At 39.4% G+C, this 25,663-nt stretch overlaps 1 protein-coding gene across 1 annotated transcript in view; it reads right to left on the bottom strand.

Annotated features, from left to right (window-relative positions):
• The window catches only part of clasp1a (cytoplasmic linker associated protein 1a), a gene marked incomplete at its 5' end in the record, with an annotated part of 162,130 nt that overhangs the window by 124,941 nt on the left and 11,526 nt on the right, over positions 1-25,663 (bottom strand). The window contains 6 exons of the mRNA XM_043694200.1: positions 9,751-9,800; positions 10,075-10,242; positions 16,229-16,306; positions 16,830-16,889; positions 20,586-20,656; positions 24,774-24,909. Of these exons, the coding sequence (XP_043550135.1) occupies positions 9,751-9,800; positions 10,075-10,242; positions 16,229-16,306; positions 16,830-16,889; positions 20,586-20,656; positions 24,774-24,909 (563 nt within the window). The remainder of the gene's footprint in view (positions 1-9,750; positions 9,801-10,074; positions 10,243-16,228; positions 16,307-16,829; positions 16,890-20,585; positions 20,657-24,773; positions 24,910-25,663) is intronic.

Raw genomic sequence — 25,663 nt, 5'->3', positions numbered from 1 at the left:
GTATGAGGAAAGGCTGAGGCAGTTGGGGCTGTTTTCATTGGAGAAAAGAAGGTTTAGTGGTGACTTGATAGAGGTGTACAAGATGATTAGGGGTTTGGATAGGGTTGACCATGAGAACCTTTTTCCACGTATGGAGTCAGCTATTACAAGGGGGCATAGCTTTAAATTAAGGGGTGGTAGGTATAGGACTGATGTTAGGGGTAGATTCTTTACTCAGCGAGTCGTGAGTTCATGGAATGCCCTGCCAGTAGCAGTGGTGGACTCTCCCTCTTTATGGGCATTTAAACGGGCATTGGATAGGCATATGGAGGACAGTGGGCTAGTGTAGGTTAGGTGGGCTTGGATCGGCACAACATCAAGGGTCTTTACTGCGCTGTATTTTTCTATGTTCTATGTTCTATGCATGCCTCTGGATGATTTATGGACAGAAGGCTGAACCTGAAATTTGCCCATGCTACAGAACAATCCTCTATTTGCAACAATTGCAAGTTAATAAAATTAACATACTACTCAAAGATTTGATCCCACAAGATAGGTTTTATTCAACTGCATCTTCAATCCATTTGACCTCAGCCTTCGAGAATAACAACCACAGCATAATTATATGATCAAGGGACATCTTAAAATGAATTGCATTTCATTTCTGGCAACAATTTCAGCTGTTAATCAATCTGTGTAAAGAACCCCTGCCAGGCACTTGTCTAAACCATAAATGTGTCCCACTGCTCACTTGTTGCTTGTGTTTTTTTTTCTCTACAATTATCTTAAATGCCTCACATCTCTCATGGTTTTAAAAAAAAAGTTACATAACCTATTATTTATCCCTTGCACAATAAGGATGAGCTACTTTGATTTCTCAACCATTTCAGACAGCAGTGAAAAGTCAGCTACATTGCCTCGTATGGGGCAGTGATTTACCTAGCCCAGGTAAAGGTGATAGATTCCCTAAAAGCCATTAATGAACTAGATAAGCTTTCACAATAATTCATAAATAGTTTCATGTTCACTTTTACTGGAACAAGCTTTCAAATCCAGATTCATCGATATAATTTAAAATGGTGGGAATTGAATCAGTATGCTCAATACACGGACCTAGACATCTAGATTATGAAACCAGTGACATTATCCCTACACCACCATCTCCTGTTAATGCATGTTACTGTCTCAGTTTAAGCAAAAAACTCATACGTTCAACACTGACCTCAGGTTAATTAATCAAACAACATGCTTCAATATTATGCTTACTTATATCTCCAACTTGCACGTGGCACTTGTGGATAGCATTTATTGCCCAATACCGAATGTTTTGGATTCAAGTCCCATTATAGAGACTGGAGCACAAACTTTAGGTTACAATGCCAGTTCAGCACTTAAAGGGGTGCTGCCATTTGTGTAACATGCTAATCCAAGGCCTCATGGGCTCTCTAAAATACTTCCTGAAGAAGGGCTTATGCCCGAAACGTCGATTCTCCTGTTCCCTGGATGCTGCCTGACCTGCTGCGCTTTTCCAGCAACACATTTTCAGCTCTGATCCCCAGCATCTGCAGACCTCACTTTCTTCTCTAAAATACTGCCTCATTGCAGTATTTCAAAGAGGAGCATGGAAGTTATTCATGACATCCCGGCTAATATAAAAAGAGGAAGTGCTGGAGAAACTCAGCAGGAGTGGCAGCATATGTGGAGAGAGAAACAGAATTAATATTGAACCCAATAAGATTCCTCTTTGGAACTTGAAGAGCCATACTTGACTCATTCTTCAACTCCTTCTCTATTCACAAATTTTGCCACACCTGCTGAGTGTTTCCAGCTCTTCCTGTTTTTAATTGATATCTCCAGCATTCACATTATTCTGTTTTTATTTCAGTGTCCTGGTCGATATTCATTCCTCAATCAATACCACAAAAGCAGATTGTCTAGTCTATATCACTTTACCTATTTGCAGGAAATCACCTGCACAATATGGCTGCTACATTTCCTACATTACAACAGTGACTCTGCTTCAAAAGTATTTAACTAGAATACAGCGATTTCGACTTTCACGTGATTTTGAAAGGCACAAAAGGATTCTGGGTAATCCAAGATAAAGGACTGGAAAAAACTGTTGGTGTAAGAGCTGCTCTTATTTTGAGGTATTTTAGGAGTTGGAGGTGATTTCCTCGAAATCTAGGAGCAGCAATTGTTGCATTGCATTGTTTTGGAACTTAAGTGGGACAAAAGATCAAAACAACAGCACTTTAAAAAGACAGACAGACAGATAAAGGCAGTGACCACATGGTCAGAGAGAGAAACCTTTACTGCTATTTGACACAGCAGTGAATCTGCACAGTTAGTGCCTTTACTGTTTGAGTCCAAGTATCTCTGGACATCGGAGTGTGTCTAGGAAAAATTAACAAAAAGCGAAATTCACAGCTGATCTTGGAGGAGCTTGTGTGGGAGAGCTCACAGCACAGGAAGAGATAAGTGCATAGTGTTTAAGTGTAGCTTTGCTGTAATTTTCCAATAGTGAATAGAGTGGGTGTTTTTCTTAATTATATGTTTATTGAGATCTGTTTCTTGATTAAATTTAAAAAAATATACGACATAAGTATTAAGTTAGCCTGGAGAACTGTTTTCTTAAGACAATAAGGCAGTGCTATTTTCTGGGTCTGGTGAAGGAGCAAACCTTTTAGTACAGTGATGTGCTCTTTCCGTGGGATGTGGGAGTTTAGGGAGAGTTTGTATGTTAATGATGATTATGTCTTTGGCTGCGAAACTTATCAGTTTGGAGCGGTAGTTAAAGGCAATAAGGAATTTACAGGAGCTGGGGGTGTGATGGATGGCACTTATATGAAGGGAGAAAAGCTATAGATACAGTCAGGTAGATGGGTTAACTTCAGGAAAGGTAGGACTGGTAGGCAGGGAGGGCAGGAGTCTCCTATGGCTATCCTCATCTCAAACAAGTATGCTGTTTTGGAAAATATAGGTTGTGATGGACTCTCAGGGGAATGTAGCATGAACAGCCAAGCTTCTGGTACTGAGAATGGCGCTGATGTAATGAAGGGGAGGTCAAGTTCTAAGTGATGGATTGTAATGGGGGACTCTTGCAGCTGGCAGCGAAAAATCAGATTGGTGGGTTGCCTCCCTGGGTGCCAGGATCAAGCATGTCTCACAGAGGGTGCAGAAGAACCAGGAGGTCTTTATACACATTGGAATTAACAACACAGGAAGGGAAAAGGATGAAATTCTGAAGAGAGAGAGAGTATATAAAGTTCGGTGGGAATTTAAAAAGGAGGTCCTCGAGAGTAGTAAAATCTGGATTATGCCTGGTGCTAAGAGGGAGTGAAGGTTGGAATAGGAGGATAGAGCAGATTAATGCGTGGCTGAGGAGCTACTGCATGGGAGAAGGATTCACATTTTTGGATCATTGGAATCTCTTCTGGGGTAGAAGTGACCCATACAAGGAGGACGGATTGCACCTGAATTGGAAGGGGACTAATATACTGGCATGGAGATTTGTTAAAGCTGCTTAGGAGGATTTAAACTAATAAGTTGGGGCGGGTGGTACCCAGGGAAATAGTGAGGAAAGAGATCAATCTGAGACTGGTACAGTTGGGAAAAGGAGCAAGTCAGGCAGTTAAGAACAAAGCAGAGAACAAGGTAGGACTGATAAGGTAAACTTCATGTCCTTGAATGCAATAACAGGGAAGGCAGATGAACTCAGCGCTTGGTTAGGAACATGGGACTCGGATATTTAGCAACTACAGAGACATGGCTCAGGGATGGATAGATTTGGTATGTTTTCCTTTATTGGTCAGAGTATTGAGTACAGGAGTTGGGAGGTCATGTTGCAGCTGTACAGGACATTGGATAGGCCACTGTTGGAATATTGCATGCAATCCTGGTCTCCTTCCTATCGGAAAGATGTTGTGAAACTTGAAAGGGTTCAGAAAAAATTTACAAGGATGTTGCCTGCGTTGGAGGATTTGAGCTATAGGAAGAGGCTGAACAGGAACCTTATGGAGGTTTACAAAATTATGAGGGGCATGGACAGGGTAAATCGGCAAAGTCTTTTCCCTAAGGTCAGGGAGTCCAGAACTAGAGGGCGTAGGTTTAGGGTGAGAGGGGAAAGATATAAAAAAGACCGAAGGGGCAACGTTTTCACGCAGAGGGTGGTACGTGTATGGAATGAGCTGCCAGAGGAAGTGGTGGAGGCTGGTACAATTGCAACATTTAAGAGGCATTTGGATGGGTATATGAATAGGAAGAGTTTGGAGGGATATGGGCCGGGTTCTGGCAGGTGGGACTAGATTGGGTTGGGTATCTGGTCGGCATGGGCGGGTTGGACCAAAGGGTCTGCTTCAATGTACATCTCTATGACTCTATAACTGGCAGCTTAACGTTGCAGGATACAAATGCAATACAAAGGACAGAAGTCACGGGGGGACTTATTGGGAACACATCCAGGGAATGTATTTGGGTGGAACTGACAAACAAGATGGAGATAATCACCTTATTGAGATTGTATTACAGACACCCCCATTTAACCCCCCCCCACCCCCATTCAAATCGTCAAGAGGAAAATGAGGAACAAATTTTTAAGGCAATCTCAGTTATTTGCAAGAATAATAGGGTAATTACGGTAGGGGGTTTTAAATTTCCAAACATAGACTTGGACTGCCATTGTATTAAGGGTTTAGATGGAGCGGAATTTGTTAAGTGTGTACAAGAAAACTTTCTGATTCAACATGGGATGTACCTACTAGAGAAGGTGCAAAGTGACCTACTCTTGAGAAATAAGGCAGGGCAAGGGACTGAGGTGTCAATGGGGGAGCACTTTGGGGCCAGTGACCCCAATTCTATTAGTTTTAAAATAGTGATGGAAAAGGACAGACCAGGTCTAAAAGTTGAAGTTCTAAAATTGGAGAAAGGCCAATTTTTATGGTATTAGACAGGAATATGGGGGCAGGTATTCACAGGTAAAAGGATGACTAGAAAATGGGAAGCCTTCAAAAGTGAGACAATGAGAGTCCAGAGAGAGTATATTTCTGTTCAGGTGAAAGGCAAGGCTGGTAAGTATAGGAAATGCTTGATGACTAGAGAAATTGAGATTGTGGTTAAGAAAAAGGAAGCATATGTCAGGTACAGACAGCAGAGATCCAGTGAATTCTTAGAAGAATATGAAGGCCAGAGATGTATACTAAAGAAGGAAATCAGGAGGGCAAAAAGAGGACATCAGATAGCTTTGGCAAATAGGATTACGGAGAATGCAAAGGGATCTTATATATATATTAAGGACAAAAGGTAACTAGGGAGAGAACAGGGCCCCTCAAAGATCAGCAAGGCAGGCTATGTCTGGAACCACAGGAGATGGAGGAGATACTAAATAAGTATTTTGCATCAGTGTTTATGTGGAGAAGTACATGAAAGATACCGAATGTGGGGAAATAGATGGTGACATCTTGAAAAGCGTCCAAAAGCATGCTGGATGTCTTAAAATGCATAAAAGTAGATAAATCCCTAGGACCTGATCAGGTGTACCTTAGAACTTTGGGGGAAGTTAGGGAAGTGATTGCTGCACCCCCTGCTGATATATTTGTATCATCAATAGTCACTGGGGAGATACCAGAAGACTGAAAGCTGGCTAACATGGTGCCACTATTTAAGAAAAGTGGTAAGGAAAAGCCAGGGAACTACAGATAAGTGGTGGGCAAATTGTTGGAGGAAATCCTGAGTGACAGGATTTATATGCATTCGGAAAGGCAAGGATTGATTAGGGATAGTCAACATGGCTTTGTGCGCGAGAAATCATGTCTCACGAACTTGATTGAGTTTTTTGAAGTAGTAACATAGAGGATTGATGAGGGCAGTACAGTGGATATGAGCTATATGGACTTCAGTAAGGCATTTGACAAAGTTCCTCATGGAAGACCCATTAGCAAGGTTAGATCTCATGGAATACAGGGAGAACTGCCTTGAAGGTAGCAGACAGGGAGTGGTGGTGGTGGAGGGTAGCTTTTCAGACCGGAGGTCTGTGACCAGTGGTGTGCCGCAAGGATCAGTGCTGGGTCCACTGATTTTCATATTTATATAAATGAACATAGGACGGAAAGTAAGTTTGCAGATGACACCAAGATTGGAGGTGTAGTGGACAGCGAAAAAGGTTACCTCAGAGTACAACAGGATCTTTATCAATGGGCTAAGGAGTGGCAGATGGAGTTTAATTTAGATAAATGTGAGGAGCTACATTTTGGAAAGGCAAATCAGAGCAGGACGTATACACTTAATGGTAAAGTCCTGGGGACTGTTGCTGAACAAAGAGACCTTGTAGTGCAAGTTCACAACTCCTTAAAACTGGAGTCACAGGTAGATAGGATAGCGAAGGCAGCATTTGGTGTGCTTTCCGTTATTGGTCACGGTATTTGAGTACAGGAGTTGGGAGGTCATGTTGCTGCTGTACAGGACATTGGTTGGGCCACTTTTGGAACATTTTGTGCAATGCTGGTCTCCAACCTATCGGAAGAATGTTGTGAAATTTGAAAGGGTTCAGAAAAGATTTACAGGAATGTTGTCAGGGATGGAGGATTTGAGCTATTGGGAGGCACTGAATCAGCTGGGGCTGTATTCCCTGAAGCATTGGGGGCTGAGGGGTGACTTTATTGAGGTTTATAAAATCATGAGAGACATGGATAGGGTAAACAGACAAGGTCTTTTCCCTGGGGTGAGGAAGTCCAGAACTAGACGGCATAGGTTTAGGTTGAGAGGGGAAAAATTTAAAAGGGACTTAAGGGGCAACTTTTTCATGCAGAGAGTGGTGCATGTATGGAATGAACTGCCAGAGGGAGTGGTGGAGGCTGGTACAATTACAACATTTAAAGGCATCTTGATGGGTATATGAATAGGAAGGGTTTAGAGGGATATGGGAAGTGCTGCCAAATGGGACTAGATTACGTTAAGATATCTGGTCAGCATGGACGAGTTGGACAAAAGTTTCCATTCTGTGCAGTGTTTCTTCAAGTTGTTCAGATATAATGAGTAGTAAATCATATGGCAACTCCACGGCTCTATGAATTTTGTTTCAGCAAGTATTAACATTTTAGTGAGGCAGATCATTTTTCGCTTGTCGACACTGAACTTGATACCAGTTTGAATAATTTCATAAACTGCCTACTTTACAAGATCTTGTTTGTCTTCCAAGGTCGTAAGACCATAAGAAATAAAATCAGGAAAAGGCCATTCAGCCCTCGAGTTTGTTCTGCAATTCAATAGGTTCGTGGCTAATCCGACATTCCTCACATCCATTTTCCTGGCAAACCCTCAACCTTAAATGCACACGAGGACTTGGACCCCATAGCTCTCTATGGCAAGTAGTTCCAAAGACGCTCAACCCTCAAGAAATTCTTCCCCATCTCAGTTTTAAATCAGTACTAATTCTGAGATTCTGACCTTTGATCCTAGACTCGCCCCAGATGGAAAGCATCTTCTCAACATTTATCCTATCAAGCCCCTTAAAAATCCTACATGCTTCAATGAGATCATCATTCATTCTTCTGAAGTCTAGGGAGTAGAGTCTCCAACATTTTTAGTCAATGCTCATAACACAATCTTTCCGTCCCAGGAATCATCCTAGTGAATCTTCCCTGAACTGCCTCCAATGAAAAGGGTGAATAAGCTGGGGCTTTTCTCTGGAGCATCAGAGACTGATGGATGACGTTATAGAGGTTTATAAAACCACGAGGGTCATGGATAGGATAAACAGCCAAGTACTTTTTCCAAGGGTGGCTGAGTCCAAAAATAGAGGGCATAGGTTTAAAATGACAGGGCCAAGATTAAAAAAGGACCTATGGGGTAGCTTTTTCACACAGAGGGTGACGCACCTATGGAACGAGCTGCCAGAGGAAGTGGTGGAGGCAAGTACAATTATAACATTTAAAAGGCATTTGGATGGGTATATAAATAGGAATGGTTCAGAGGGATATGAGCCAAATACTGGCAAATGGGACTCGGTCAGATTGGGATGTCTGTTCGGCTCAGACAAGTTAGACAAAGGTCTATTTCTATGCTGTCTGACTCTAAGTGCTCCCGAGTCTCTGTGTTCCAGCCTTATGTATTTTTGCTTCATTTAAATAATATTCTGTTCTTCCAAAATGAACAACTTCACACTTTCACACTTTATTTGCCAAATTTTTACCCACTCAGTTAACCTATCAATATCTCTACATATCTCACTCACAACCTGCCTTCCCACTTATTTAATGTCATCTGCAAAGTTGTCTCCAGAAAAAACTCATTTCCTTCCTCGAATTCATTAATATATCATAAACAGCTACAGTCCCAGCATTGATCTCTGTGGAACCCCATTGGTCACAGCTTACCAACCTGAGAAAGAACCCCCATTCTCCCCACTCACTTTTCCATCCATTAACCAGTTCTCTATCCACGCCAATATACTAACTCTGAGACAGTGAGCTCTTATCTTGCAACTTAACCTTGTGTGGGTAAAAAAAAAACTCAATTTTATCAGAAACCTTGCCCTTGCACCATGAAACACAAACATACATGTCCATTCTAAGAGCTTTTGCAGTCATGAGAAAATGGCCCATTATCTTATGTTTAAGGCAATTTACATAGATATAAAAGGTCAAATTAAATTAACTATTACTACATCACAAGAAAATTGAATTAACAATTTTAATTAAGGGGAGGTGGTTGATCCAAAAGAGAATCTAAGATAAGCATTGTGGAAGTTTTGTTTTGCATGCCTGTATAGAGGATTCTCAGATAAAACAGAAGGCTGGCCTGTGTATTAGATCAAGCAAAAACAACCATGCTAGAGTTTGGGGCAGTTAATTAGTAATTTTTCTGTCAACATCAAAATTGAGGTTTTTTTTTGTGGTAGGTAAGAAGCAGGAGAGACAGTTAGTCAGGCACAAAAATAAGTTGCTGAAAAAGCTCAGTAGGTCTGACAGCATCTGTGCACAGAAATCAAACTTAACATTTCGGGTCCGGTGACCCTTCCTCAGACCCAAAACCTTAAGTCTGATTTCTCATCACAGATACTGCCAGACCTGCTGAACTTTGCCAGCAACCTGCTTTTGTTTCCAATTTACAGCATCCATGGTTCTTTCATTTTTTTTCAGGTAGTCAGGGAAGAAGGAAGAGGCTTTGCTGTTCTTGACTGGGAATCCAAGTCACTTGATCTTTTTGATAAGTGTAACTGTTATGCCTTTTCCTTGCTTTAACAGCCTTTAACTATCATATGTACATGATCTTCTTTGATAACAAAGTTTTACATTAGTGTTTAACTGAGTGGCTTAGTCTTATCCGGCAACATATGCTTGTCGAGCTCGAAACAAATATGCCACTCAGACTGAAGGGATTAACACAAAACTTTTAATGGACACGTTCAACCAAATTTAATTGATTTAAACTAAAAGCAACACATACAAGTTGGGACGATATCTCAATCAATGTTAAAATTGCTGGCAGGACCTGAAAATATCCAGATAGTCACTGGAAGGAAATCCTCGTTTTCACAAATTATTGTCAAACTAAAAATCTGTCAAGAGTGAGTTATGGTTTGGGGGCAGAAAGGGAACCTGAAGACAATGTTTTTTTCTTTTTTTGGGTGGGGGAGGGAGGGGAAGGACAGTGTGAAAATTAGCTTCCTCAAAAGCAAGTTGTGGGTTGGAATGATCACTTCCATTATTTCAGATACCACACCACTCCACTTTATGCTGATTGATGTAAATTAAAAACAAGGTCCCCACTTACCTCGTGATACAGTGCTTCCAGTAGGACTGCGTTTTGTAGACAGGGGGCGACTAGAAAGATAGATTGTAACAGGAATTAGACCCAATAGGTTTTTGCATACATAATACATTGCCAATTCTCACAAGGTAGAGAATTCAAATTCCACTGTAAATGAGGAACACAATGTGAGGTGACAAGATACTATCCCACTTGTACATAATCACGTAAATAATATGGTAATTTTACTTGGACCAATGTTATGAGAACATTGTCTTCATGGAATTGTAGGCACAGCTATTATATTGTACTGTTAAGCTTAGAATTCAAGTACATCATAGTTCTTACTTTAGGCTTTCTTGTGAGCTGGATGACGAGCGATCAGACTGTGGCAAGGAAACAATGCTGTCTGAGTTTTTCAAATGAGACTGCAGAGGTTTCTGGTAGGCAGGCTCCAACGAATTAAACAATATTTCAGCCTCTCTACTGAAGTGACTGTGAAAATCCCAATACACTCTAAAAATATGAAAGACAGATGAATACTAGATCAGCATATACTGCAATAAAAACAGAAAATGCTGGAACATCTCAGCAGGTCAGACAACATCTGTGGAGACTGAAACAGACCTAACATTTCAGGTTGCCGATCTTTCATTAGAACTCCGTATTTAGAGATAGATCATAAGGAATAGAAATGGATATAGGCCAGTCAGTCTACTGAGCCTGTTCTGCAAGAGTACTAGAGATGCAATGGTAATACAGATGTAATATATTTGAGTGAGAGTGGGTGGGACAAGGACAAAGGAAGGTGTGTGATTGGGTGAAAAATATGAGATTGAATAACAAAAGAGTTAGTCTTACAGGGTCACAGAGTAAGGCCAAAGGCGAAGAAGCAAGAAGAGAAACAAAGTCCGTCCCTAGAGCAGATAGGTTACTGTCAGAGAGCAAAGAAGGAGAAAAACTGAAATAGGCAAAGGAAAGGGAGGACCTGGTTCATGTATGAAATTGTCAAACTTAACGTAGTATTGTAAAATGTCAGCATATAGTCTACATAACTTAGTGACAATTACATATCAAATAAAACATCAAATTAGGAAAAGAACAGATAGCACTAAATTTGATGGCCAAAAAGCTGCAGACAACAGTTTTTAGGTTAGTTCTATAAACAAAGTCCCACTGTGGAAAATTCTAGCTCTTTCACAATTAGAAAAACAAATATAGAGGATGGTTTAATGTGCTTGCTCTTGGTATAACGAGGTACACAACACATCTCTTATTTGCCAAATTATAAGGATCCAAGCTGCCTGTGACATAAGGGGCGAAAAGGAGAGAATCTTTCGCACAGCTTGCAGGTGTCTTCTGTCTCACTGCTACAACCATCGCATTGCCAGAGACAGGGAGATAACCAGTTCCCTGCTCTCTTGACCAGGTAGTGCTACTTGTCAATGAGGGGAGAAAAGACTTTTTTTTTAAATGTTGGAAAAAAATCATTAACAGTAATACATAAATCAATTCAGCACAAGTTTGAGAATTAAAACTGTTAACTCAATCAAAAATACTGAATGCCATTTATTGCTTTTCAGATCTCTATAACAAAGGTCTTGGATCTGAAGGTGTAGAATCCATAAGGGTGGAGGGTAGGAAATAACAGGGGAAGACAACACTGGTAGGAGTAGTCTATAGGCTTTTTAATAATAGTTACGTAGGAGGACAGCGTATAAATCGTGAAAAAGACACAACATTAATCTTGGGTGACTTTAATTTTCAAGTAGATTGGGAAAGTCAGATTGGCAATATTAGCCAAGAAGAAGAATTCAGATTGTATTCAGGACAGTTGCAGTGAACAATATCTGTAGGTCTGGTGATGTGTAATGTGGCAGGTTTAATAAATATCTGAGAGTAAACTATCTCCAAGAAAACAGTGACCATAACTTGGTAGAATTTAACATTTAGTTCGAGAGGGAAAAACTTTGGTCAGAAACAACTATACCTAACTAAAATAAGGGAAATTACAGAAGAATGAGATCAGAACGAGCTGGAGTGGACTTGGAAATAAGTTTAGCAGCAAAGATGGTTGAGGAATGAAGACAGATGTTTAAGAAAACAGTTTATGGCTCATAACAAACATTATTGAGAAAGAAGGATTCGAGGAAGGAGATAGGCCAATGATGGATATACATGGATATTTAAGGTAGCATAAGAATAGGCAAAACATACAATGTGGCAAAGATTCATGTTAAGTCAGAGGCAAAAACAGAAATCACTGGAGAAAGCCAGCAGGCCTGGCAGCATCTGTGGGGAGAAAGAGTTAAAATTTCGGATCCAGTGACTCATCATTAATGTGATAACGGATATCCAGACTCAAAATGTTAACTCTGCTTTCTCCCCGCAGATGCTGTCAGACCTGCTGGGTCTCTCAACAATTTCTCCTTTGGTTTCACATCCCAAGGATCAGCAGTTCTTTGTTTTGTTATGGTAAGTCAGAGAAGTGGGCAACTTGTAAAAATCAACAAAAGGGTTCAAGCAAATTATAAAAAGGGAAAAAAAATAAATTTTGAGGGTAAACTTGCAAATAATAATACAACAAACAGCAAGAGGTTATTTAAGTATATAAAACCAAAGAGAAAGGCCAAAGGGAACATAGGTCCTTTAGTGAATGAGATTAGGGAAACAATAATGGGAAACCAGGAACTAGCAGAGGATTTGAATAAATATTTTGCATCAGTCTTCATGGTAGAAAACACTAATAGGATTCCAAAAATACTGAATAATCAAGGGCAAAAAAGGGCAGAGGAAATAAACACAGTAACTATTAAATGGAGATAACGCATCAAGGAAATTGATGGGGCTAAAACCCAGTTAGGACCCTGAACATGATACTTTAGTATCCTAGGATGCGTCCTAAGTAGCAATAAAGACAACAGATGCATTGGTAGTAATCATCCAATAATCCTTCGATTCCGACAAGGTGCCAGAGAATTGGAAAACTGTCAACATTACACTGTTATTTAAAAAGGAACGAGAAATGACAACAGGTAATTAGCTTACCATGTTATTTGGAAAATGTTACAGTCTATTATAAAAGATGAAATAGCAGACCACTTAGAAACACATAACTTAATCAAGCAGAGTCAGCATGGCTTCACAAAGGGGAACATCACGCGTGATAACTTTATTAGAATTCTTTGAGGAAGTAACAAGCAGGATAAAGGACAAGCTAAGGATGTAATATATTTGGATTTAAAGATTATGCACTGCATATTATGCTACTTAGTAAGTTAAGAGCCCCTAGCGTGAAAAGCAATAGATAGAGGATTTAACAGCGTTGCTGAACAAAGAGACCTTGGAGTGTAGGTTCATAGCTCCTGGAAAGTGCAGTCGCAGGTAGGTAGGATAGTGAAGGTGGCGTTTAGTATGTTTTCCATTATCGGTCAGAATATTGAGTACAGGGGTTGGGAGGTCATGTTGCAGCTGTACAGGACATTGGTTAGATCACTGTTCGAATATTGCATGCAATTCTGGTCTCCTTCCTATCGGAAAGATGTTGTGAAACTTGAAAGGGTTCTGAAAAGATTTACAAGGATGTTGCCAGGGTTGGAGGATTTGAGCTATCGGGAGAGGCTGAACAGGCTGGGGCTATTTTCCCTGCAGCGTCGGAGGCTGAGGGTTGACCTTATTGAGGTTTACAAAATTATGAGGGGCATGGATAGGATAAATAGACAAAGTCTCTTCCCTGGGATAGGGTGTCCAGAATTAGAGGGCATAGGTTTAGGGTGAGAAGGGAAAGATATAAAACAGACCGAAGGGGCAACCTTTTCACGCAGAGGGTGGTACGTGTATGGAATGAGCTGCCAGAGGAAGTGGTGGGGGCTGGTACAATTGCAACATTTAAGAGGCATTTGGATGGATATATGAATAGGAAGAGTTTGGAGGGATATGGGCCGGGTGCTGGCAAGTGGGACTAGATTGGGTTGGGATATCTGGTCAGCATGGATGAGCTGGACCGAAGGGTCTGTTTCCATGCTGTATATCTCTATGACTCTAACTAAAAGATAACAGATAGTTAGGAGGAGGTGGGCTTTTTCAGGATCGTAACCTGAAATAAGTGGAGAGCCACAGGGATCATAGGTGGAACCATATTAATTTACAACATATATTAATGGCGTGCATTACGGAAGTGAATGCAATTTAGCCAGGATTATGAATGACACAAAACTAGATTAGAAGGCCACAGAAGAATTCTGCAGAGGGATATGTACAGGTTTCATGAGTGGCAGATCGAATTTAAGGTGGGAAAAAAAGTGAGAATATGCACTTTGGCAGGAAGAATAAAAAAGAGATGAATGTTATTTGAATGAAGAAAAAATGCAAAAAGCTACAATTCAAAATTATTTGGTAAACTTTGTGCATGAATCATAAAAAGCTGGCAAACAAGTGCAGAAGGCAATAATGAATGCAAATGGAATGTTGGCCTTGCTTTCAAAAGGAATGGAACAGAGCAAAAATAGGGAAGTCTTGCTAAAGCCATACAATGCACTCGACAGATACACCTGGAATACTATGAAGGGTATAATACACTTATCTAAGGAAAGATTTACTGGAGGCAAATCAAGAGTAGGTTCACTAAATTAATCCCAGGTGTGGTAACACAAAAAGTGGGAGGAGTAGGCCTTCCAAGCCTGTTCCACCTTCAATATAATGGGAATGGAGGGTTTGAGTTATAAGGAAAGGTTAGATAGGCTGGGATTTCTTCCACAGGAACACAGGAGGTTGCGAGGTAATCTTATAGAAATTTATAAAATCATGAGGGGCATAGATACAGCGAATAACAAAGGTCTTTTCTCTAGGGTGGGGGTGTTCAAAACTATGGAATTTTTTTAAGGCGAGAGGAGAAAGGTTTAAAAAGGGACGTCAGTGCAATATTTTTCACACAGAGAGTGGTTCGTGTGTGGAATGAACTGCCGTAGGAAGTGCAAGATGCAGATACAGTTACAACATTTAAAGGACATTTTGACAGCTACATGAATAGGAAAAGGTTCAGAGAGATATGGGTTAACTGCAGCTAAGTGGGACTAGTTTAGTTGGGGGAAACTTAGAGGAGTTGGACCAAAGGGTTATTTTCGTGCTGTCTGACTCTACGACTCAAATTTGACATAGCGTTCAAGTTCTAACTCACTTCAGAAACTGGCAGCTAATTTGGTTGTTCCCAGGTCGCATAGTGCAACTCTTAATCCAGTCCACCCGCTGGACCAAAAAGCAGATGTATTGTACCCATTTTGAAAAGTCAGGTTTGGGGAGCTGGGATTTCCTCCTCCCTGATCAGAGAACCCGGGTCCCAGAGTGTATTCCTTCTCTTCTCCATCTCCTTATCTGATTTGTACGGTTTTGAACTAAAATCAAAGTGTTCATGAATCTAAGCATGTCGGACAGCATCTTTAGACAAAGATGTGGGAAGTTACCTTTATTTCTTTCCCCAAAGAGGAGTCAGATTAGACTTGAAACATTATCTTTAAATCTGTCTCGGGATCCCATGATTTTCAGGATCTGTAGTAGTTTGCCCTTATCGCATTGTAAGTTTTTGAATCCTGTCTGCTGATTGCAACTATTTCAGACGCTGCACACAATTCTTTTAGGTTTTTGGAAGAAATTTAACCTCCAGTACAGTGTCCAGAGGAATAGACAAATTATCCATCTGCAGCCTTAAGCTGCCTTGTGACAGGAAGCATCAGGACCTTTACGTGAAAGCAGTTGGACCATCAAACTCAGCCTGAATGCTGCAAAGTTACCAACACAACAAAATTTTCCCTGAATAGCTCCTTAATTTGAATGGACTCTAATCTGCTTAAACTAGCCTTCCCCAAACTGTAATCTCTCTATTTGTGTGCAGAATTCCAGGTATTTTATTACTTTACCTTCATTTGGTTACCACAATAACAACTCTCTGCTGAGTAAAACCTCAAGAAAACCTTTCTGACTGTGTTCTTTATCATCATAGCACACATACATGAACACTTGTAGTATTGGCAAGTATATTTGTTTCAACCATAAAAGTTTGTCTCGGTCAAATGAGTAGAGAAGAAAGAAAGAAGCTTAATCAAGAAATTGGCGCCTTGGATCTTAATCTTAGAAGTTAGTCAAAAAGTAATAGTTTGGACACATCCAACAAAACATTACAGTTCCTAGTACATCTCTTATGAATAATGAGAGAAGTGGCACCAATATTTAAATACTTTTGAGCTATTCACAATGGTAAATCAGCCTTCAGGACTGATTACACTTCAGTCCCATATTTCGAATTCCTGGACATGTACCTTAATCTCAGACAGAGATAACATTCTAAAACAGTACTTCAAACAGAAGATAAATTTGAACTAAGTAGCAAATAAAATGATCAATACTATTGGCAATCAAAATTCAATTCTTCCATGATTGGCTAATAGCAAAGATATCAAAAGTATTTTACATCCATTACTGCGAAGTTACATACTGAAAAACAACTTACTTTCGAGCTTCCAGTCTTGCTTCTGAATCTGCGTCATGGATCCCTTTCTTTATTGTTTCAGCCAAAAGTGTTACATGTCTAACAAAAGAGGATAATATTATTATAACAAGAGGCTCATCTCAAAACTAACATTTCATGTATCCCACTTCATAAATTATCATCCAGCATAAACCATCATTACATTTACAATCAGGCAGCATAATCCCTCCCAACTTCAGTTTCATCTCCCACAGCTTTTGAAAACAAAAAGAGGAAAATAAGCCTGAGAATACATTTTCAAAGGCTTTCCCTTGATTACTATGGAAACAGCATAGCTACCACATTCAATGATCTTGCCACTTGCGTTATTTAAACTTTTTAAATCTCCAAGTTGCCCACTAGTCTGAAGACTATATTTTTTCAATAATATATTTGTCTGACCATAAGTACTTACAATGCTAACCATGATCAATGACTCTACAATTTAGTTCTGTTCAGGTATAATTTGCTTTGCTGTATGATGCAGTTCAAAAGGTTCCTTCCATTTTAAGATATACTTAGTTGCAACCAAAAAAAAAGTTACACCCTATTTCACAGAAAAGCCCCTTGACTATTTACTTACTTTTCTAGTGAGTGTGTTTGCCATTCCAGAAGTAGCCGATCCAAAAATTCAAATGAACGCCTGTTGAAAAAAAGTTTAATTTTGCAAATAAAAATATTCTTGAGTGTAATAGTCATTGCCTAAATATTACAAATAAATATATTAATCTTTTATTTCTGTTGCATTTTCAAAACTCAAATTGTTTATCGTAGATTATGCCTCATAAGGTTGGTTATAGCCTGAGAATGAATAAGAGTATCTCACAGTGACAGTCACAGAGTATCTCACACATTTGCTATAATTGTATAACTTAAAAGCATTTATTATTTAAATCCATTTACAGGCACCGAGTCATGCAGCATGGCAACAGACCTTTCAGTCCAACAAGTCTATGCTGACCATGTTCCCAAACTAAACCAGTCCCACTTGCCTGCAATTGGCCCATACACTTCCAAACTTTTCCTATTCCATACTTATCCAAATTTCTTTTATATGTTGTAACTGTACATGTCCAACCATTTCCTCTGGCAGTTAATTTCTCCCCCACACAAAAAAAAGTTGTCCCTCGGTATTCTTCAAAAAGTATCTTTAAAACTTTCTCCTCTCACCTTAAAAATGTCCCCTAGTTTTGAACTCCTCCACTATTGGGAAAAGAGCCTTGCTATTCACCTTCTCTGCCCCTCATGATCTTATAAACCTCTGTAAGGTCACCCCTCAACCTCCTAAACCACAGTGAAAATTATCCCAATCTACCCAGGCTATTTTTAATAATTCAAACCCCATAATATCAGCTAAAATGCAAAGTAACTACATTTATCAATGTTACATTTCACTGCTTTATGGAGAAACCCATTATATTACTGATGTTGTATTCTGCAAGCTCCAGTGAAAAAGTATGAATTTTTAATAAATAAATAAAGCAAGGCTTCCATTTACAGAGCACCTATTATGATCAGGGATGCCTCACCATGCTGTGATAAATGCCAAATAAACTAGCAAGTTTTAAGAAGATTTGTAACTCAGTTTGAGGCTTTGGATGTAGGTTTACTTCCTGAGCTGCAAGGTTCGTTTTCAGACATTTTGTCGCCATACTAGGTAACATCTTCAGTCTGAAGTCAATTGGGACAACACATCCAACCCAGGACAAGCCAAACAGTGACATGCACAAGAATTCCTAGAAGCATGGCATTCCAACTGGAACTCTACCAACAAACACATTGACTTGGATCCCATTTACCACCCCCTGAGAAAAAAAATCAGGAAATGATATTGCCATAGGAAATGATGTCACCAAAGGAAATGACATCACCAACCCAAGGAGACCCAAACAGACAAATAGAAAGCAGGCTACACCATCAGTGCTTCATTCAAAGGCTCACTGAAGATGTTACCTAGTATGGTGACAAAATGTCTGAAAACAAACCTTCCAAGTCAGTGAGCAAACCAACATCGAGAACCAAAGAATCTGTTTTGGAATGCTGTTAAAACGACAAATATTGTCAAAAATATTGTGTCTTTGCATACAGCTTGGGGTGAGAGCTTAGTTAGGATACTATATGTTCCTTTGGTCTCCTCACATGCTGAAAGATAGGGGAAGGGTACAAAGGATACGCTAAACTGATTTCCAGGGTGGAATATCTTTGATGAAGATTGAGGAGAGTTATGAAGGAAATTTTCAGATTTATTTTTTCCATGATTAATCTGCAATTTGAAATCAATTTTCTGCTTCTTCCAAGTATGGGACCTTTCCTGTATCTCTTTTTATGCTTTATAATTGTAGTGTGACATAGTTATGTTTGAATCTGTACCTGAAATCTGAAAATATCTTCGCTGGTTTAAACATCTGTGGCTGATATCTATGGGGGAAGAGGGTGAATGCTATTGACACATCAGAAGAGTGAAATTATTATGCATATGATGTAACATCCACATAATAAAGTCAACACTATTTTAATTTCCTCAGTATCAGCCTTCTCTTCAGTGGCATCCTGAATTAAGTAGCTAGTTTTACAATAGTGTGAACTGTTATGAAATCCTTCCATAAAATGAAATTCAGCTCAGTGAAACAATTTGATCCAATCCATTATTTTAGTACTTAGGGTGATCAAATTGTAAAAGTCAAAATTTGGAAGTGCGGTGGGAAATGTTTTCATGTTTAAATATTTGAAATAATACTAGTGCAGAAAGTGAAAAATTCCATATTCACAGTTAGAAGATAAAACAAATTGACATAAGAAATGTCTCACACAGTTAAGTATCCCATGACAACACTGCCAACAAGATGACTCAACAAAATGTCTACAGTACCAAGTTTCTCCATGAAGGCAACAAAGATACGTTCTGCATTAGATGATTACAAATTATTTTCTACAATTACACCATTGCCCTGACAAAAACCATCAGTTATACTACTTGAATAAGGAAGACTTTAATTCGAATTAAATATTTTCTGTATGGTGTTTATGATTCCAAGTCTAATATCATCATAAGATGAAGTAGACAATGGAAAACATTACTGTTAATGCAAATTTAAATACAAAATTGGAACACTATTTGTTTTTAAACTTTAGTTTTTATTAGAAGTTTGACTGGATGAAATTTAAGGTTTAACAATGAATTAGCCAAGGGAAAGCATTTCAATCCCATTTAGTTATTTAATTCTGACAAGAATTAAATTCAGGAATTGATCAACTTCTTCACATTGAAAAAGCAAATACCTAATCATCAGAATCAGACAGAAGTTTGAAGATTCAAATGCCAACAAATTCTAAACTGTAAATTTAACTTCTCAATTAAGAGCATAACTTATCCAGGAAGGCTGTGGATCCTTACTCAACATAATGACCACAATCCAAAGATAGGCCCGACATCATATGATCTGAACTCTCTGCTTGGAAATATACATCTTCCTATTGTACTGGAGATTCTCCCCTTCATAAATATCATACTCACGTCAGTGTTTGAGGTCCCATTTTATTATTTTTCTTGGGAATAGTAAGTAATACAATTCCTCTTTCTTTCACTCGTGAAAACCCTGCAACTATCTTCTTAATTATGACTAATGAAATATTCCTGAATGCTAAAAATTATTTAAATTTTTGTTACAACCAAAGAGGTTTTTTTCTTTAGGAAAGGACCCAATCCTCCACTTCTACCTGGTCTTAGTCTGCAAATGCTCTTCAAATTTAACAACTGAATATGTAACACAACCCAAAAAAAATTGATCTCTGCCCAAAACAGGCAGGAATTCAGCCTAGCAGCCAGAGAAGCTACCAAATCTAGGCTTGGATTTCACTTGCATAAAATGGTCAACCATCAGACAATCCAAGGAACTCACTGATCACAGATTGATCAATTCTGTTTGACTCCAATGCCAAGGTGATCTGTGGGTAGATTTTGACAGAGATAGACAGGTAAAGCAGAGTTGATCAAGACTGGGAACAGCAGCAGCTTGAAGGATTATTTCAGGGCAGAATGATGACATGGTTATCCAAGACCTGAAACAACTGTGCAATGAAGAACCCTCTGCCTACTCTGCATAACTGCAGTAAATAAAGATTTAAATTTGCAAGGTAGCTCATGTCTAAATAGCGAGTTGATCTGAGCCTTTGAAGGTGGCCTGAACTGGCACTGAGAAGAGTGGGACACAAGAACACAACCTACACTGAATTCTTTTATCTTTCACTGTTCACCCCCAAAACTGGTTGAAACTATTCTGGATTTTCCACCTCATCAGTACTACACAAACACAGTTATGTAACACAAATTGAAGCTTACCTCCGTACTGCCACAGACTTCGATGCACAATTGCTTGAAATGATAGGTATTAATCGATGGAAGTGTGTATGCTGAAAAAGATTTTCTAAGATTAGACTCAATACATAGCAAGTATTATTATAATTATCCAGTGATTACTGGGAGACAGATATTAATGTTAAATCTTGGCTGAGCCTTACTTTTCCTGATCAAAATGGTTCCCTTTTTAAATTCTAAAGCATTAAAGCTACTGTATACATTGTAATGACAGTGCATGAACTGAAGATTTATATACAACTACTGAATAGATTTGCAGCTGCATTATAAAGAACTCTTATGCACTCAACTTCTATTCTGGTCTAAACAAGTTACTCAGGTAAATAATTACTCGTCTGAATTACAATAATAAAAGATTAAGTTTGACTGCAAATTACATTCTGGGTCCACAATTAATCTGCAAGCTATAAACCTGACCCCACCTTCAGGTTTAAACAGTAGAGGGCAGCAGCCAGCACGTGGGCGGCACGGTGGCACAGTGGTTAGCACTGCTGCCTCACAGCGCCAGAGACCCGGCTTCAATTCCCGCCTCAGGCAACTGTCTGTGTGGAGTTTGCACATTCTCCCCGTGTATGCGTGGGTTTCCTCCGGGTGCTCTGGTTTCCTCCCATAGTCCAAAGATGTGCAGGTTAGATGAACTGGCTATGCTAAATTGCCTGTAGTGTTAGGTAAAGGGGTAAATGTAGGGGAATGGGTCTGGGTGGGTTGCTCTTCAGAGGGTCGATGTGGACTTGTTGGGCCGAAGGGCCTGTTTCCACTACTGTAAGTAATCTAATCTATCTGCAGTAATCTAATCCATAGGCAACACACACAGTTGCCCCAAATTGTCCAATTAATGCTCAAAGGGCAGGCTCAGAGTCCAGTTCAGGATACCAAGTAAGTTCTCAAAGTTCGAAAGCTTAAAGAGTCCCTCTAGTTTAAAAGCAACAATGGGTTGTAATAACAAATAAGCAAGATCAAAGGCGCTTCAAAACAGAGGCAGGCTCTCAAATATTTTTTAAAAAATGAAAAAAGCCTTAAGAACTGGGTCACGATTGTGGAGACTTGGGATGACGGGTCACATCACATCACATAACAGCCATGACATGCTGCTTTCAAATACAGATTTATGAGCAGATTGGAAATGCCTCGAACCTGACGAGAAACACTGATCCCAAAGTCCGGCCAACCGGGGTGTCTAAACCACGCTCACTGCCTCCTGGGAGTCATACATATGTACAGCATAAAAACAGATCCTTCGATCCAAACCTTCCATGCTGACCAGATATCCCAACCCAATCTAGTCCTACCTGCCAGCACCCGGCCCATAAGCCTCCAAACTCTTCCTATTCATATACCCAGCCTCTTAAATGCTGCAATTGTACCACCCTCTGCGTGAAAAGGTTGCCCCATAGGTCTCTTTTATATCATTCCCCTCTCACCCTAAACCTGTGCCTTCTAGTTCTGGACTTCCCCATCCCCGGGAAAAGACTTTGCCTATTTACCCTATCCATGCCCCTCATAATTTTGTAAACCCTATAAGGTCACCCCCTCAGCCTCCGACGCTCCAGGGAAAACAGCCCCAGCCTGTTCAGCCTCTCCCTATAGTTCAAATCCTTCAACCCTGGCAACATCTTTCTAAATCTTTTCTGAACCCTTTCAAGTTTCACATCATCTTTCCAATAGGAAGGAAACCAGAATTGCACGCAATATTCCAACAGTAGTCTAACCAATGTCCTGTACAGCCGCAACATGACCTCCCAACTCCTGTAATCTGATCAGTAAGGAAAAGCATACCAAACACCTTCTTCACTATCCGAGGTACCTGCGACTCCACTTTCAAGGAGCTATGAACCTGCACTCCAAGGTCTCTTTGCTCAGCCACACTCCCGAGGATCTTACCATTAAGTGTATAAGTCTTGCTAAGATTTGCTTTCTCAAAATGCAACACCTTGTATTTATCAGAATTAAACGCCATCTGCCCAAGATCCTGTTGTAATTTGAGGTAACCTTCTTCGCTGTACACTACACTTCCAATTTTGGTGTCATCTGCAAACTTACTAACTATACCTCTTATGCTCACATCCAAATCATTTATATAAATGACGAAACGTAGCGGACCCAGCACCGATCCTTTTGGCATTCCACTGGTCACAGGCCTCCAGTCTGAAAAACAGCCCTCCACCACCATCCTCTGTCTTCTACCTTTGAGCCAGCTCCAGAGCTGACTGGAAAACCCAGTGAGCCTTCGACAACAGATCCTAATAGGCCCTAAAAGCAGCTCAAGTGGGTGAGTCGCCCTCCCAACATCACCCACATCCATTTCGCTTTTCAGAAAATGGAATAAAGAGCCCACAGATGGAATGTAGAAATCCACTGCGAGCATGAAGTTCCACGTTCACACACCTGTGTTCCTACTCCTAACAGAAGCTAAAAATCCAAGCTGAGTGAAGTTATTTGAAAGCCTTTACTTCAAATGTGTGCCCAGATCTATATAATCCTCACCTACTTTCTATTTTTGACGTGTTTTACCACCAGTCCATTTTTAGCAATAAAAACCTACTCACAAGACATTATTAAAAAACAATTAATAACAAACATAATTTTAAGATGGAATTAGATTAATTTGTTTGCCTAACCAGAATTCAAGATTCTGGGTATAGGTGGGAATATGGAATTTAGAACACGAACAAAATCAGACCCAAAGTGCTGAATGGCCTATTTCTGTTCCTTTTAGTAAATATGATTAGCATATAACTGCACACCACATCTTCACGCATGAGCAGCACATTTTATATTAAACCTGTCTTATGCTTATCAGTTACGAATGGAGGATTTAGGAGTAGGCCATTTGGCCATGCAAGCCTGCTCTGCCATGTGACATCATCACTGTTGAACTGCTTATAGTGTCAACTCCACCTCGTTTGTCTCTTTCTTTCCATGCCACTCCCCTCTTCAAACAAAAAAAATCCATTCTTTAACCACTTTTACGTAAGAATACGACAATACTTAAATTTGGCCCAGTTGGTCATATTATTCACTTGTCTTTGCAATTATTCATCTTTTTGTGAATTATGGCTTCCCATCTCATTGTAAATATCAGTTTGACCCAAATCTCCTACTCCTTAATTATATCTCTTTTGCTCCCCCCACCTCCACTGAGTTCATTAACTTCATTGGTCGAATACGATTCCTATGAGGTCAAATCAGTCTCCAAAAAACCTTGCCAACTTGCCATTCTCGTGTTGAAAACTTTCCCTCTTTCAACATGATTATTTGATCTTCTTTAGTAAACTGTTCAACTGAGGGGGGTACTACAGTCAAGTCTAATTCATTTTTTTCTTTTGGCATCCGCATACTCCAACAGATTTTTCCACAATGTAATAATGTGGAGCACAGCTGTTGCTGAACTTGGGAGAGAAAGGTATGGTATCACTAAATCAAGTGACCAGAATTTAGAATTTTAGTCTGCTGCTCACTTTTATTAAATAATTCGGATATCAAAGGAGCAATGGGACACTTATATTTTACTTAATTCAGTTTAGCAGATTAATATTTGAATTACACAATGTCAAAACAAAGCAATTAGCACTGAGCAACTTTAAATGACTTAGCAAAAATTTCAATAGTTCCTAATTGGATTGCTAAGAATATGCTACCTGTTCGCTAACATCGATAAAGAACTGGACTTTAGTTCAAAGCTGCTTATGCATTTTTCCAAATGGCTAAAACAACCAGACATTTGATAAATACAGCTGTTTTTCTCATTAGCAGCTTTGATAGGTGATCAGTTTAAAACAAAGTAACCAGAGGAAGATTATCGTAAGAGTGGTGACTGAGCAATTACAATAGCAAAAGCATCCAGAATACAAAAATTTATGGGTGCTTTTCATAACAGCACCATTACAAATAAAATACCTGCCTTGTATGCAGAAATGTAGTTTCAAAAGAAACAGAAAACCAACACAAACATTCAAATAAAACTTTCCAGTGTAGTTTGATGTTGCAAGAAATTGAGTTTTGCTTCTAAAATAGATTTGGGACAAATTAGTATTTGCATGAAAATAACATTTTACTTGTTGGGAACACAGACAACCCTGAAATTGTACATTCTTCAAAGAGGGAAAAAAATATAAGTGATACAAAAAAGAGGTGCATATTTTGTGTACTTACTCGAATAATTAATCTTATAGCTGCTATACCAGATGTAGCTATGATTTTCGCACTATTAGGTACAAGATTGAACAACGTTGGCATAATAGCTTCTGCACCATGATCAAAACGGTTTCCCAAAACAGATGAGAGATGCCTAGAGAGAGAGGTAGATAAGTAGGCTTTCAGCTCAAGCATTGAGCATCTAGCTATAGATCTCCAATGATGAATAAAATTGAATAAAACACAATACACCATTGAAAAAGTATGTTTTAAAATATGTTATGCAGATGCTAGAAATCTGAAGTACAGAATGCTGCAGAAACTCAGCACTCCTGGCTGCATCTATGGAGTGAAACAGATTTAATGTTGAGTCTGGTGTTATTCTTCTTCAAAACTGAACAGGAAGATGAATCATATTGGACTTGAAACATGAACTCTGTTTTTCTCCACACAGATATCGCCAGACCCACTGAGATTCACCAGCATTCTCTGCACTTGCTTTAAAATAAAGTTATTAGCATTGTTTCACAAGGAGATCTGAAAATATGTCACTCAATTTTGAGGATATTGTTCATTAAAGAGACTGTACTATTCATTTTTATACATTGTACATGTCTTTATGTCTCTTTGACTATGATTATTCTGGATTGCACTTTTAACCTAAAAACACAATCTAAGCTATTCAACAGGCACATAGCAAATGGGAGTCAGAAGAATTGTGCTTCTTCAAATAATGCCATAAGATCTTTTACACTGATTTGGAGAGACAGGCAATCCATTGGCTTCTGGATTAGTGGTGCTGGAAGAGCACAGCAGTACAGGCAGCATCCGAGCAGCAGTAAAATCGACATTTCATCAGGAATAAAGGCAGAGAGCCTGAAGGGTGGAGAGATAAGCTAGAGGAGGGT

The sequence above is a fragment of the Chiloscyllium plagiosum genome, chromosome 7 (assembly GCF_004010195.1).
Source record: "Chiloscyllium plagiosum isolate BGI_BamShark_2017 chromosome 7, ASM401019v2, whole genome shotgun sequence".
Taxonomy (NCBI): Eukaryota; Metazoa; Chordata; class Chondrichthyes; order Orectolobiformes; family Hemiscylliidae; genus Chiloscyllium; species Chiloscyllium plagiosum.
The sequence above is the reverse complement of the archived record's forward strand: the minus strand, read 5'-3'. Positions and strand labels throughout refer to the sequence as shown.